Here is a 17,152-nt window from a genome sequence, read left to right on the forward strand (position 1 = left end):
GTAACTTTTGCACTCTCACTCACTCGCTTGTCCGGAATACAGCTGTTGTGTTCCCTTCTGTGAGTCTTTTCTCTCCGACACTAGGCACTGGAGCGGGTCAGCAGCAGATACCACAGATTGACGAATCAGCAGATATAACATTAACCTTATGAACTGCTCAACACGAACAGCATATTAGCTTCGTAATAGCACGAGGCGCAGCAAAACTCGTATCTGGAACCCTCTTTTATGAATTTCTTCATCTGACAGAAACTCGGATACTGCACCTACCGAATAAGCCCTAAGAGGAGCGAAAACCGGTCATGGACTTCTCAAGTGTAGCATATACCGTTCGCTAAGGATATCTGCAACTTTTCTGTGTAGTTGAAGTACACCAGTCTAGGTAAACAGCCTGCGCAACCTTGTATGATATATGGTGGCCCGCCTCCAACAGTGATTGCACACAACAGACGCCAATTTAACTCATAATCATTATGTATTTGGATTACATAGTGTCATCGCCAAGTGTATACACTTAATAACAGCTGGAATGGGATTCTACTCCATAAAGTAACATAGATAGGAATGTTGGTAGCGTGTGATACAGATTTATAGGGGCTGCGTACAGTGGAGCACACAGCAAAGAAGTCATGATTGCTCCAGCTTTCCATCGACAGTTACCATTTTCCAAACGCACAGATCAGTAGACATCAAACGAACTGACCCATGGACCCCACCTGTGTGCCCATAGACGGTCAAAAAATAATCATGGCCCTTAAGGTGACTGTACTCACAGTATGTTGGTGCGAAATTGGACATTTGGTGCTGAATCAAAGCTTTTTCAATTGTTATGCGTATGAACATGCACAAGCTTCGTCTACTGTGTTTGGCTTTACTAACAGATATGCCACCGACAGTACTTAGTTGTTGGTAGTGTTCTCAGCTAACACTGTTTAAATTGGTACTTAAAATGACAACACTGACTGTAAAGATACGAAGCAGGTTGCCCTCCAGGTATGGCGTTCGGAAGACATCTGGTTAGTTTGTCTGTGGCAGATTAAACATATGTACAATAACCAATGCAAAATACACGAAATAGTCCAACAAAGATGCCAAAATTATGGAAAACTTCCCTGCTGCATAAATGTTCTACCCTTGCCGACAAGAACCCTATGGTCTTTACCAAGAGTAAACTGCCATACAAATGGTTGGCCGCTTAAGATCTTTTAATATAAAAAGCCAACAGTATACAAGAATAACTTCAATAGGTAGTTTACCTATTCAGTGTCAGAATCTAAACTGGACCAAGGGGGTGTGCGATCTACAACGGACATTGGTTTCTGCAAACGGCCGTTCCATCCATACAAAATGAGAATGGGTAACAAGCTGACATCTAAGATTAACCTGGTAAATGCATTTTAACCGGGGCCGGAAACTTGAAATTTTATCATCAAACATTCGCTAGTTTTTTTAGTTTTTGCATCGGCTTTCTGAAATCTCCGTGATCAAGACTCAAAAATGCATCCGTATAAAACAGATTAATGTTTTATTCACTTGTATACGATCCAAGAAATCATTACCATGTTCCATTTTTATCTAGCTGGTTAGATATTCGATTTTAATTGCCGGCTACAACATTTCAGTTTGGATTTTGTGATCAACAATAAAAGTATTTTATGGTTTTAACGGGCCAGGGACACAAAGTAATGACCCTCTGGAGAGTATCAACTTAATTGCTTGTCGTTAACGTAGAAAAAATTACACCGTTAAAAACGCATTCCCATATGGGATGTTTTCATGATTCAACTTGAAATTATTCCAAAATAATGCGGAAAACTATGCTCAATTTTTATTCCACAACTCCTTAAGAGTTGTTTTTGGCAACCGGATTGTTCAGTTGTATACAAAATAGAAGTGCGTAACACTACATAATACCTTATGCGGTATAAGGAAACTTCCGCAAAAGGGTTTTATTTGAAGGAAAGTTCATCCAGATAGCTTCAGTCTATGTGAGCCATGAGAGAATAGACATTCCTTCCCTGAGCAGTGGTACCCCCGGAATGAAGTAACTTCGTGGGCTTCCGAACCTTTGTGCGAGCTTCAAGTGCTTTGGCAAAGTGAAGATTTCCCAACTGTCTCGATGGAACACTTAATAGCCTCACCAGGTGAGTGAGTTGGAGAGCTAATTTTCTTCAGCTTATTTTTGCGCTTTGTTCCTACGCACGGCAAAATGAACTCTGCTAGCCAACTAAGCTAGAAGAAAGGGCAAAAAAAAGCCTCCGTCTGGCTGTGGAAGTAACTGAACACTATTGAAAGCCGCTAGATCAAAATCGGTAGTAATTCTAAAAGTCGTCTGACATCAGGTTTTGGATGAACCAGATGTCAACAGTAGAAACGATAGAAAGTTTCCACTGGGCTTGTGGTGTTAGAACAGTGGACAAATTCGGGATGCAAAACGTTCTTTGTGATAGGAATTCGTGGGGAGACAGAAACTGATGGTGCACCTCCTAAAATCGGTGTGTATAACCTTAAAACTCTTTTACTGAGGAAGACTAGATACAAAGGATCTTGCAGGAAGTTTTTGATGTTTAGAAGATGATTTTCTCTATTTGATTTGAAAAAGTAAACAACCATCACGTGACGGACGGTGTGGAAAAGGAAAAAGGGTTTGTAGGAACGGGACTGAAGCTGACTTTCCAGGTAAGTGTGGTTTCTCGTTTACAGAAAAATGGAACCTTTAATATTTGGGGCGTTATGTGCAAAGCTGTGCAAACGAAGAACCTGGTAAGCCACAACTTATCTTTAGAAGGAACTGGAAAACTTTCTGTCGTGCTACCGGGTAAAAATTAGCAAACAACACCCAACATTAAAAAGGCCACCGGTCCTGCCAGCTCTAATTTAGTTACGCATCTAATTCTTCCTACTTCCTCTAAATAAGTTTTGGTGGCTGCTATTTTACACCAAGCTCAACCTGTCTTCTGACGGACGGGCCATATTCTGGACAGATAGAGCGCCAAGGATACAATACTTCCAGTTCTTGCTAGAGAGAGGTGTTCCATGTGCACCCGTGTAGTGCACTGAATAAGCTTGTGTTTTCAGAGCGATTAGATCACCAGGCAGTCTGTATCAATCATCCAGCGACTGTACACTGAGAAAACTAGATGAGATGTTTCTTAATGCTGCCACTGCCACAAGCCCAGAGATATTAGACAATCGAGGACTGTTTATCCAAGTCTGTCTGTTTTGTAGAGGTTTGTCTTTTTACACTGGAAAAGAGCCTTGAAATTGAGACAAATTAGAGCCCCGTTAGAAGATCACCTAGGCACCTATCGAAGGCAATTATCTGCACAGCATTTTGGTTTACACGGGATCCTCAACCGAATTTTAGCTGAATCTCTCTTCAATATGTTATTCTAAAACAGTGTTCCGCAAATGGGCCACCTCATGTCGCGGTGATTGCGATATTCGAGATATCACAGTACATTTCGTATGGTTGCTGAAAAATCCTCGACAGTTTTTGGTCGGTTTTGCTCTTCTTGGGGTTCATCGTAGAGCCATTGTTCCCGAGTTTTGGTCAGCTGTCAACGAATTGTTCGGCTGGCACCCAGTTGAGTCGACCGTTAAAACCAAACGGACGTGCGAATGGTAGTAGGTCTTGAAGTTCATACAATTTGTGTTTGAGCAGAACAGAGGTTTGATGGAAACTCAGGGACTGTGCTAACCTGATATGCCCCAATTTGGTCAAAACCGGTCGGGAGTGGTCAAGGACTTTTCAGCAACCTTATAAATGGTGTTCTGCCCAGAGCCCCACTTGGTCATCCTCAACATATTTTAATTACTAATAAACCAAGTACCTCGGAAATTCAGCGGTAAAATTAGTCCACATTCTCCTGTTCCTTTCCTCAGACGCAGGTTTAGTTTTAATCCCAGTGGGCTTATGCTGCCTCTGTTAAAAAACAACAGAGACCTACCCTTCAAAATCGCCTCCATTATTGACTATGATTTATAGAAACAAAGACAATATAATTGATTTATGTCGAGATGAGGATGCCGTCGATCAAATGGTGACATAAAAAAGGTCAGTAATGTTAGCCAATCTCCAGTAGACAAGTTAGATAAATCGCTTGCTGATGGTGAATGTCACTTAACTCACAATTGGTCAGACATCGAGAGGCGCACGCGATTTGCAACTGGCCAGTATTTGAGAAATACACTCACTTACAAATCAATTTGGTTTTTCCGAGAGACTCAACTGAATCTTTCATTTATGATACTCCACAACTGAATGTGCTGCACACAAGCCGCCTCATGTTTCAGTTGGGACGATATTCGAGATATCGCAGTATATTTTCATGAAGAAAACTACTCACAAGTTTGCTGAAAACTCTTCGACAGCCCACGACCGGTTTCGCCCTTCTTGGGGCTCATCAGGTAGGCGCAGTTCCCGAGTTTCCGTCAACCTTATGATCTACTTGAGCCAAAATTGGACGGTTTTCGAGAAATAAACTCATTTGCAAATCAATTTGATTCAAGTAGAACATAAGTTTGACGTAAACCTGGGGACTGCGCCTACCTGATGAGCCCCAAGACGGGCGAAAACCGTCGTGGGCTGTCGAAGAGTTTTCAGCAACCTTGTGATTAGTTTCCTTTATGGCTGAATCCCATGCTGAATCCTATCCGTTGAAGATGTCCGATATACTAGCTGATCGATAAGTTCATCTCTGTCCTCACATAACTTACTAATTGAAGGTCACTGCAATCTCCGCAGCAGTCCACTATGGGACTCGCACATTTTCGGCTTCATCACGGAGGCATAGTCCACCATATATCAAGTGAATGACCAAATATATTCATTACTTTGTCTTTAATGAGCTACTCAGCTAAACGTCCCATGAATCTGCCGCTGTGCAGCAAATTTTGCTGGAATGTTGTATAAACGAGAGTTGCTTATCCGTGTGTAGTCGATTTTCGCAAGCTCTTCTACGTATCCCGAGAACGGAAAGCCACGAAAGATGCTTTGTTCTTGAAATTCATTAGTCAAATTGCGATTCATCCTGACTGATGGGTCTGTCCTTTGAAGCTGTCGTACTTAAACCACAAAACTATACAGAAGGTGCTTGTGTGCTTCGGACAAATAGTTGCCAGTATACCAGCGCTGATTTTCATCCGTTTTTGGAGACAAAATAGACCTGTACAGCACCCCAAGCACCCCGCGGATTCGTTCAAGCGTTGAAGGAAAGAATACCTTACTTCCAAGAAGATTTAACCATACATTCCGTCTGCTTTAGCGAATCTTTGGGAATTTACACACTGAAAGTCTCTGCATGGAAAACCGAAACACTATCCAGAGAGTTTTCCAAGCTCCCTTCTTGTGTTCAAATTACTCGGATAAATTTGTTTCGCCTGAGTAAATTTAATTACGGTCGCAAATTGATTATGCTGATTAATTATGGAGATTATCATAAAATGGGATGTCTCCTCGTCCAATCGTCCCCGGCATACAAACATTGAAACGCAAACGGGCGAAAGTAATTAACCCGCTTCCGTCATCAAGCGAACCAAGTGAATACACTTCACCGCTCCTGTCACCCTCCCGCCTATATACCACCTCCCCTTTCCGGAACTTTCTGTCTTTCATGAATTGGGAATAACCCCACCTTGTTTGGCACAGCCACAATGTCTCGGAATTGCTCCCACTTGGTTGGCTAACTTAACTGCTAGTCTGCACTCCACCATCAACCAGAAAACAATGCTGCAAGAGAAAGGCGTAATCCTCTCAGTGTTAACAAATGTAGGTTCGTTCTTCCCCTTGCTTTGGATGAGAAGGATGCAATTACAACAGTGACAAGCTGAACAATGGAAAAGAGTTAACCAATCGGACGACACTTGAAATATTGTCAGTCACGTGACCTCGGATATTTTGTTGATTGTACTTTGTGCTCGCTCCTCCTGGACGTCAGCATATATTAGGGAGCAGTGTTCATGTGGTGACAGCTTATCAAACCAAGTCTTCCCACAAATCTATTGCAAATGAATACCAATGAGACAGAATAACTACAAACATTTACGTGAAATCGGAATTATTTTTCAGGCGCAGATAAGTGATTACGGTAAAGTACATAAAAGAGTGAGTTTGGTTTAATAAGACTTGGTATTTGTGTCATATCTTCTCGGGAAGATTACTGTTCCATCCCCCAGTAACTCTAGTATACTTCATCAGTTCCCAGTTCAATCTTTAAATGCGCACATGGTTTCCGTATATATTACACTTTCAGCCCCCATTGAAACTGTCATTAGTTTCTCTTCAAGGTATGCAGTCATGTGTGGCTGCAATTTGATCGGCTCATTTTGAGAGCAAACTGGTAAATTTGAGTAGCACAGGTTTGAATAATGGAAGCGGCGGTGCTTGAAGAGAATGACATCTGGATTCAATGTCGGTGTATAGAAAACCATTAAGTCAACACTGTTCAGTAACCCCTACTTCATGTTCATATGACAATAGAATTATATTAATTCGGCGTTTGCTTGCAGAATTAGAGTGGGCAAAAACAGGGGACATCACCCACTTTATTATCCCCAAGAAGAACGAGACCGGTCGTGGGCTCCTGAAAAGAATTCAGCAACTATATCAATGGTACGTTCAGTTGAGAAGTCATTTCAAACAGCCTTTTTGTACAAGGCAGGAGTTCAAGTGGAATAGAGGGCGGGTACTCAAATTTAGACAGAAACAAGCTAACCATATAGAACCATCTAGAACTACCGGTCTGGAGTTCATACCTTAGAAAGACGAGGTTGTTGTTTTTCTGGCATTCATTATAAACCAAACGGGCGTAGATGTACGCAAAAAACCATGACAGCCCATACATCACGTGGTGCATGTCAACCAAATCCCTCTGCGTTTACATCCCTCCGTAAAACTAATCCCGTTTCTTTTTAGGCCCAAAGTCGGATTCCTCTTTTTACTGTGGTAAAAACTGGCGATAATTTCTCCCCCTAACTTAACCACATATTCAGGCGCACCTTTTTTGATAATGTTCTTTTTTCTCTTACTGCTTGCTCAAACTCATTATCCTTTATATGTGGATTTTAACACTACGATGATGTGAACAAGAGACCCAACTGGATCATCCGTTTACAATTTTTCTCACAGCTTTCCGCTGTAAAGTTTTGAGGACATCGATGTCTCTCTAATTGATGTTTTATTTTACGGCTTCCAGGCGCTTTAATAGCCATTCATATCCTAATATCTATTAATTTTCTGTACTGTCAAGGAAGGATTTAGGTGAAATGCGGAATCTCAATGCAATACTCGTTGTTGCCTACGCAAAACTGTCCGTATGGAACTTCAAAATCCGAAGAAATATCCGCAGATAATCAACAGTCTTCTAGCTGATTTATTAACGCCTATGGCTTATTATCGTTAAATTCGATGACATCAAATCTCCACTCCCACTTTCTCCTGATATCCTTGATGGCTCGAACTGTGAACTTCCCCAGTGTGTGACCCTACACGTTATCATCCCCTGCCTGTCATACCTATTCCGATGGCCACACAGATTAACAGTGTTTAATGATTTTCGTCACCCCACGCTGCCCTTGCCGCGATCTTTGACCTCGCTAAGAAACCTTGGCTGCCTGATTCCCTTCATAAACTCTACATGTGAAATCGGTCGACGATTATCGTTTTCCATCTTGGCTTAAGTGTCTTTGCTCTTCTGTCATTTAGCAGCGTAGCAATCCACAAATTATTCTAATTTTGAACAGCTCAAGAAGTGGATACTGTCTCCGAATATCTAACGATTTTGTGAATATTTGTGATGTACTCCTCATATGGTTGCTGAAAATCCGTCGACAGCCCACGATCGGTTTCACCCTTTTTGGGGCTCATCAGGTAGGCGCAGTCCCCGGGTTTCCGTCAACCTTATGTTCTACCTGAAGCCAAATTGCACGAAACAAGCGAATATACACTCATTTGCAAACTAATTTGGTTTTTCGAGAGACTCACCTGGAACCCAGCTGAACCTCTCGTTTGTGATGTTTCCAGGCGACTGAATGTGCCGCACCAGGCCGCCTCATGTTTCAGTCGCTACTGTATTCGAGATATCGCGTTACATGTAAATATTTGTGACGCACTACTCATTAGGTTGCTGAAAACCCTGAAAACATCACAAACGAGAGGTTCAGCTGGGTTCCAGGTGAGTCTCTCGAAAAACCAAATTAGTTTCCAAATGAGTGTATAGTCTACCGATATTTTTGACATAGGTCAGCCTCATTCATCTTCATTCCTTGTCCCGGTCTAAAGCTCTGGTACAATGACCCTGCTTGCTACAATGGCCAGAACTTAGTAACTTAAGATCCGAGGATGGCAGGGAAGCCAAGGGTGGCAGCCCGACGAATAGCAGAGACTGCGACCATGGGTTAGCGGACCCCTTGTGCAACCTGGGGAACCTAATCCTGTAAGATACCATGGTATAGAGGTTAGATGTGGCATAATGTGTTGCGATTTCCACGTTTACCCGTTTACTGTCGGGAAACTAGTGACCGGCTCGGTTTTGGTTGGTTTAAGTGCCGAAACTTATCTGTCGATTAGGCGTCTTCTTGTGATTCCAACTGAAGACTATGCAAACTCAACAGGTTTCACTTAAGTCTGAACATTTATCGATCGGTTTATGAGGTTTCCTAGACGTTAGGCCTAATACAATTCAAACTACAAAGTTGCGGACATCATCAGAGTAACAAAACAGTCGAACACAATCGTTTTTTGACTTCTGAAATAGTGGTGCAACTTTTAATCATTACATAAAAAATGGGTTTATTTAAGATGAAATACTGCTTCTGTTGAACGTATGAATGCCATCAGACTTTTTCTTCTCTGGAATTCCCTTTTCATCCTGTTATTTTTGTGTTCCTAAAGACATCTGCGGAGTTCCTGAGAGTACATCGAGTTTGATGCGCGACACAGCTACAATGCTATGTTCGAAGTGTGAACAACCCATCCGTGAAGCTCACCTTCTGGTGGCAGACGATAAATATTGGCACGAAGACTGCCTGCGATGTGCTTGCTGTGATGTACGTCTCGCGGAACTTGACAAGGTGTGTTATATGAAGGCAAGGATGCCACTCTGTCGGCGTGACTACCTCAGGTACGTCGAACTTCATCCTTCTTTTGGGATATTTCACATAGTTCTGAGGACTATTACATAGGTTTCCCTGTGATGCGAAAATTACGCACGTAATCTGAACAAGATATAGTACTTGCTTGGTGGAATGAGTTTTGTTGCTCCTGTGTGCAGCTGGTACTTAGGATTCATATTTTAATGTGGTACTATGCTTATTCTCCGGTGTAGAGAAACACCTCCTCAGTTTGGTTTGTTTTTCTCTACTTTTCAAAGTAAGCATGGTAGGAAGGACTGATTAACGAACGAGTTTTGATTGGAGAGACATCCCTGCTTTTTCCACTTGTTTAACCATTGCCAGAACAGCACGGTAAGAATCCCAGAATCCCAGAAGCAAGAATATCCATTGGGTAAGTTATTTACTTCGAAGAACCCCAGCTTCATTACACTACATCACGATCTTAATCACTCCATAAAATTGGGGGAATTCAAGGTCTTCTATATCCAGAAAATAAGTTTTCCTGGCGTAAAGCAACCTATCTCATTTAAGTACGCTTTTTGATGTGTTAAAAATGCTTTCATTACATTCTATGGTACTGTTCACTTACATCGCTCCGGAACCGTACATTCTGATGGGATTCTATGATCGGGGATATTACCTTGAGCAATATTACATCAACATCTGGGTCCGGTCCAGTCTCAGTCTGGGAATTTGATTTTAACATAGTAACCATCCATAATACTCATGAAAAAGAATCAACTTGGAAATAGCTGTTATCAAGGCAATCCTTACTACTAATGCGACCTAGCCTTGAAAAAGGAACACCTGTTGGCACATAGTGTTGTGTTGTTACGAGAAGAGTCCGCGAATAATACAAAATCTTGTTGAGTCTGCCTCTTTCTTCGAAACTTCGCGAAAGACAAAACAAAACAGAACAAGACGGAATAGATTATTGGGTTTATTACGAATTACTTGTTTAGATTTTCATACGTTTAAAACTCAAGAAGTGGGCTTTTAGAAAATACACTTGGTTGATTAACTAGAAAAATGCTTGCTAATATTGCTATTTCTAATAACCAAATGAAGGCTTTCAAACAAAATGAGTATCAGATATGACAAGTGCACCTGAAAAAAGGAGTTTTACTGTGTTCAGCTGATGCCTTCACTTATTTATTGCAGACAGTAGCCTCCACGTCCATGTATTTTTGGTTGACCTCATCTGTTCTGCTGCAGTCTTTAAATCAATGCGAACTATTAACTACGTGGCTCAAATTAGCCACTTCACTGCACTATAGAAGTGATTATGGAATCTCGTTCGGTACAGTTTTTTTCGATTTTTCGAGCAAGAATAGTAAAGTAACAAGTGCGGAAGTAGTTACCACGAACGCAGCCTAGTAGTTCCTGGGCTTATATTGTTTCAAGCAGTTTCACTCTTGGATGTGAACGCCGTTTGACGACTCTGAAGTGAGTGAACGTGCCACCGGCGAGAATAGGATTAGGACAAGCAGATTTGATGCATGTAATCGGTGATTAAAACTAGTTTAATGCATTATGACTTAGGGGATTGTCTTGCATAGCCCTGAATCGTTTCTAGTTACTCTTTGTCCAGTGCCGGGTGCCGTTTTGATATAGGAGTAAATCTTTCAGGATAATTCCTGAAAGACTACAGTGACACAGCAAGATTCATTTGTTCGGTCACAGTACTTACGCATATCGATTAGCTAAGGTCTCAAACTTCGCTAGTCTGGATTGAATCAACTGTGCTTCCTAATTCCTTAGTCTGTTTTTCGTTGCGCATGATGTGCAGTCGAGTCACTTCTTCGTACATTCAGTACCAAAACGTCGTCGTCTTCCTTCCCTAAAGAATTCGGGGTTGTGTAAGCGGTTCTCACCTGTGGATAAATGCAGTGAGTCGTACACGTTTTGACAAAGTGGTCCAAGTTCACATTGTGAGAAGAAGAACCCAGTTATTCGTCGTATGTGTCCATTTTGTTGTGAGATCGCCGTTGTACGTTGGGGTTCCACTCCCTAAGCGATAACGAGCACCCGCTGTCAGGCCTTGGTGAGGACATGCTCCAAAGATCAATGCAGACATGTGAGACTGTGATTCTGGAGCCCAGTGCAATTGGTTTTTGCAATACAGGCCTGGTGGCGAAGGGCGACAGTGAGCACGAGTCGCTGTGCTTTGCAAGAGCAAGAAGAATCCTGAAAACAGTGTCTTTAAGATGGGTGTTAAACTGAAAAGACAGTGCGCGCGGCAGTTACGTGAAGCGGTGTTATCAGCCGAGCTCACTCAGAAAACCTGGAATGGATAAATCATTTCGAGTGACCAATGCTATGTACGCTAAACACATGCCATCACAGTTACCACGCACAATGCTTAGTGGAATACGACCCCAAACATCGTCAGTTGATGCCCTTCGTCCTTACTCCCTGCTATCAGTATACTTGCGAAGCTTGTCCTTTCAGTTAATTGAAAACAAGTTGTTCAGAAAAATACACAAGTTTGCAATCAATATGGTTTTTACGAGAGACTCAACTGAATCTTTCGTTTAGGATATTCTAAAACTGAATGTGCTGCACACAGACCACCTCATGATTCATTTGGCACGACTGTCGCTTTGGTTTGGAGCAACGCAGACTTCCATTTGGCACGACATTCGAGATACCACAGTAAATTTTCATGAAGAAAACTACTTACAAGTTTGCTGAAAACACTTCGACAGCACACGACCGTTTTCACCCTTCTTGGGGCTCATCAGGTAGGCGCAGTTCCTGAGTTTCCGTCAACCTCATGATCTACTTGAACCCAAATTGGACTGTTTTTGAGAAATACACTCATTTGCAAATCAATGTGTCTCAAGTAAAATATAAGGTTGACGGAAAGCCGAGGACTGCGCCTACCTGATGAGCCCCAAGAAGGGTGAAAACGGTCGTGGGCTGTCGAAGAGTTTTCAGCAAACTTGTGAGTGGTTTCCACAATGAAAATATACTACAATATCTCGGATATCGTGTCAACTGGATCATGAGGCGGCCTGTGTGCAGCAAATTCAGTTGTAGAACATCCTAAATGAGAGATTCAGGTGAGTCTCTCTTGAAAACCAAATTGATTTGCAAGTGAGTGTATTTCTCGAAAACAGTCCAATTTGGGTTCACGTAGATCATGAAGTTGGCGGAAACTCGGGGCCTGCACCTTCCTGATGAGCCCCAAGAAGGGCGAAACCGGTCGTGGGCTGTCAAGGAGTTTTCAGCAACCTTGTGAGTAGTTTCCTTCATGAAAAATGTTCTTCAGATGTTTTTTTAAAGATGTTGCGGTTGGCTGTGTTTTAAGCTTACCAGACAAAAACATACTTAACCATATGCTAACCAAAGCCAGGATTATCATTCGATGTGTTTGCAAGCAAACACATGAACAGTCACCTGATCAGTCATCAGGATGCGCACCTGAGAAACCAGTGTTTGGATTCACTGCTCGAAACAAGTAACACACGAAGCACCAATTAGAAGGGACACGAAAACAAGTAACACTTGTCGAGGAGTTTCCAGCAACCTTAGAATAGTGCGTTACAAAAATATATATGTATCACGATATCTCGAATATCGTACCTACTGAACCATGAGGCGGCCCGGTGCAGCCCATTCGGTTGCTTGGAACCATCAAACCGAAAGATTTTAGCTGGGTTCCATGTGAGTCTCTCGAAAAACCAAACTAGGTTGTAAATAAGTGTATATTCACCAAGTAACACTTGAATTTAAAGTACTGTTTAACAGTCAGTTTGTTCATCTTTTACGCAAATACACTCAGTGTCATGTAATGGGCTTTGTTTACCTAGGCTCTATGGAAAAACGGGGATATGCGTGGTCTGCCTAAAGCGCATTCTTGGATTTGAGTTTGTTATGCGGATTCAAGAAAATGTATATCACCTCAACTGTTTCTGTTGCCAACGTTGTCAATTGAGGTAAGTCTGGAAATATCATCGTTTTCTCGTTATCTGCTCGTTGCACATTGCTAGGATTGATGAAGATTGTGTCGAAACAGCTGGTCAACCAAGCAGTATCTCGTAAGCGGAAGTATTTTTCCGCGCGACGCTCTGGTAGTCTTTTATACACAGTCGGATAGCATGAATACTGTTTTCCTCGCCTAAACGAAAAAGGTGAACGCCTTTGTTCATTTAAGCAATGTTTCAATGAAGGACTCCGCCGTACAGTACTAAGGTCCAAATAGAAAGCAAAAAGGAGGTTTCCTACATATACGGATTCCTGCTTCTTGAAGGACCACTTTTGATGGAAAATACCTTTCAAAACAGATCACTACTAAATAGTTCAATTAAACGGTGTCCCATAAGTAGTATGTAATCTAGATCCCCAACAGCTACCGCAAATGGAACCGATCATTTCAAATGGAGGCCTATCATATAATTCATCGATTGTTTGTGAGTTCCAGTTCCATCATAGATATAAGGAGTGTTCCATAACTACATAACAACTTGGTTTTCATGAGAGACTCAAATGGATCTCTTGTTTAGGCTATTCTGCAACTGGATGCCCTTCACAAAGTGGCACGATATCTGAGATATCGCAGTATATTTCAGCAACCTTGTGAATGGTTTCCTTCCATGGAAATATTTTCCAACTGTTTTAGGAAGCCAGTTTGTTTCCCTATGTCTGCATGTCCCGGACATTTCTTATGCCCACTTCCACACGGATTCGTGCGCACTCATTGTTGCGGCAGCTTCACATTAATAAGCTTCGTCATCTTACTGGGTTTCGAAACGAAGCTACAATAGCAAAGTTGTTGCAGTCTTTACCGCTGACTAAAAAGCTACAGACATGTGCGGCGTATGGAGACTGTGGTTTGGGTGTTGGATGCCAGGTAGTGCGATGACGGAGCGATGACATATTTTGCGAGTGAAATTTATTTTTGGGAGCCTGAAAGTGTTGGTGGCCCTGAGTAGCATATCACCTAATACGGGTAAAACACGTGTACACTGTGCACACGTAATACCTACCTACATCACCTTTGTCAAACGCTCTGTTGAGGGGTACGCTACAGAAACCTCCACGTGTTCGATCGCAGATGTATATGTCCTGATTTGGTAGTATTAGTGGGACAGAGCTTATTAGTTTGAGCTGTGTGAGGTGTGTGGTTGCCAAATGGCCGGTCTGCTATTGCGTATATCAGTGAAACATGGGTCTGTATAGGGTGATGAGTTGACTGGAATGGGATTCCCATAAACAGCGGAAACAGCTGCAGTTCGGAGCATGGATTTTTTGGCCATGTGTCCGTAGACAGACACCATCGGATGACTATCGACGTTTAGGTAGCAGAGACGGCCGGCTATCGTTACTACTATGTGTATGAACCTCGTTACACTCTAAAATGAGATCAGCTGACGCTCTTTAATTAGGTTAATATGACCTTCACAATGCAATAGAGCTTGGCTTGTTATCAACAGCACTTTTTGAAAGAATGCTACGTAATGATACAAATCAAGTGTTAAGTGTCTTCTCACCCCACGTGACTTCAAGTATTTGATTACTTCAAAGCATTTTGCGTGAAAGCACCTATGATTAAGGATTGTTTGCATCCCAAGATCTGCCTTCTGTCCCAGTACCAAACAATACAATCGAAAGGATTAAAGGATGCAAACTTATAGGATATCTCGGTAGTTTGAATTTACCTACAAGTACTGAACTCCAGGACAGAACACACATGAGAACCCACTGGAACTTTGGATCCAGTAGGAAAACAGCTATTGATACCGTTCTGTTGACGAGACAGTCGACTGTTTTTCATGATGGTAGCTCCAGTTCGCTTGGCTAAAATGCATGGATAACGCTGTTTAATTCCGCTGGTAGGTGCACTAGTTTTAAATTATAAACCAACAATTTCTGATACGGTGTTTCAGCAAGGCCTATACTAATCCTTTTATTTCTATGACCGTTCGGATGCACTTTTAATTGTGTGCCAACAGCATGCACTGCAGAATCACGTGCTAAGGCCTTGAGGTTCAGGTAGCGGATTGGTAAGCAACACATGCAACACTTTCAACAAGTTTCACGGGCCTTGATTCCACTAGGCCACAGAAGTTGGGTCTAGCTGCTTTTGAATGAGAAACGGATTAATGCAGGCATTTTTTTGCCACAGCTGATCTCAGTCAAGGCGCCCGTGTGCTGAATCAAAGTCTACCTGGTAACTGGTCCGTGATCCAACATGGATGCCAACAAGCGCTATCTCATATAAGAAACTTATTCTCAACTATATGTATCGCGCTGGAATCATCATCATCATCATCATCATCATCATCATCATCGACAGCGTGACATCAGTGTTCAACACCGATGCTTCACTGCCGCGCTGGAAAATACGAACTGTTTTTAATCAACTGATAACTCAAGTTCTAGGTGGTTTCTGTATTTGTAGGATTCATGCTGACATCAATCGTGCTTGAACAATCGTTCTCCTGTCCCAACACAATCATTCTGCTGATTCCAGAATGGTGTTGGATGGGCGGTAACACGTCCGCCTCACATGTCAGGTGGGCGGAGTTCAAACCCCCGCAGGGCCAATCATATACACTGCTGATGAGCTCGAATAAGAGCGAAACTCGAGCCCAGTGCTTCTTTTCTTTGGTCTGCATTCACCAGAATGATTGCGCCAGGACAGGATTATGAATGTTCGGACGAAAGTGATGTGAGTGTGCGTTCTAAAAACCTCATAACCACCCAGAACTGAAGACACATCTCCCTAACCAATTCTGTGAGTAATTTTAAGCATCTAAGCTAAAATAATTCGAATATTTCAAATCTCATCATGCAGCAAAACATCTTTTGTTCCTTGTTGGCACTTCATCTGGACGACCGAAATCCTTACAAGTCTTCCTTATATGTCCCTTTCTTCCTTGACCAACCTCCACCATTGTTTTATTTGCCATAACGACACAGCACTTACTTTTTCTCCAGGTTTTGCATTGGCGACAAATTCTACCTTCAAAACAAAACCATTCTATGTGAACAGGATTACATCGACTCCAGGATGTTATCCATACAACCTAACTTATGTCAGGAAACCAGTGAAGTTCTAACATTCAAGACCGCCGTCCCTACCATGTGTCATACATCAACAACACAAAATATTCCACCGTATGGCATAGAATTTGGAAAAAAGCTGCCCAAAACTCAGCCGACCATTAAAACACTTTCACGGCAGAACGACATGAAATCTACTCTTCAGCCAAGGCAAAGGAAGAAAGTTGCCAGTTGGAAAACCCACTGTGGTAGTCATGACCAAGAAGCAATGAAAACCAGATCGGTGGATAACGAATTGAAACTGAATACCTCTTCTGACGATCACTCAAGTGGCTATGGGTCACCGAGTCCATCAGCCGTAACACCACTGGAGCGCACGTGACTTCAGTTTGGTAAAAAAAAGGAAATGCAATTGAAGTTCTCTACTCAGCGGTCCAGCTACACTGACACTTGCATGCAAAGTTGATTGGAAAGCAGCACTCACTTTGTAGTGAGCCCCATGTCAACGGAGGATTTTGTGGTATGCACCAAAGATTCAAAGTATACAATCTATTTTAAGAAGCTTTCATAAATGTGCAACTTCTACCCCCTTGCATGATTCTTTCCTTCGGTATGTACATGCAACACTGCAAAGCCCATACACAAATTTGCCGTCCTTATCCAATTCAACCAGCAACTTCGAAAATTCATCTATGCCTGAATGACGGAAGTGTGCAAACCAAGACGTACGAAAGAGAGGTAATCGACTTTCTCATCAACGCTGATTTGTAGTGAATATACATTGTAGCAGAATCCCGGGTATAACTGCCGTTATTCATGGCTAAGCAATTTCGAAATACATCTTTCTGGGTGATTGTTCTCACTCTCTGCAAATTCTAGAAAGTTTTATCTTGAAGGGAGGAACAGAAATGCATCTGTTGTTTGGAAAGTCACAACTGATGAAAAGTTTAAGCTGTGACCATGCAAAAATCGAAGATTAATTAAAGTTGCCGACAACTACTCTCTTTTGCTTGCGGATCCGGTTTTC

General features: G+C 42.1%; 1 protein-coding gene across 1 annotated transcript; it reads left to right on the forward strand.

Annotated features, from left to right (window-relative positions):
* Positions 1-5,450: 5,450 nt before the first annotated feature.
* Positions 5,451-16,507, forward strand: T265_15219 (hypothetical protein; the record flags this gene model as incomplete). Its single annotated transcript, XM_009177079.1, is given in 7 exon segments — positions 5,451-5,507; positions 7,709-7,870; positions 7,875-8,093; positions 8,123-8,174; positions 8,894-9,122; positions 12,930-13,055; positions 16,060-16,507. Coding segments are annotated over 7 exon segments (1,293 nt in total).
* Positions 16,508-17,152: the final 645 nt, after the last annotated feature.

The sequence above is a fragment of the Opisthorchis viverrini genome, assembly GCF_000715545.1.
Source record: "Opisthorchis viverrini unplaced genomic scaffold opera_v5_394, whole genome shotgun sequence".
Taxonomy (NCBI): Eukaryota; Metazoa; Platyhelminthes; class Trematoda; order Opisthorchiida; family Opisthorchiidae; genus Opisthorchis; species Opisthorchis viverrini.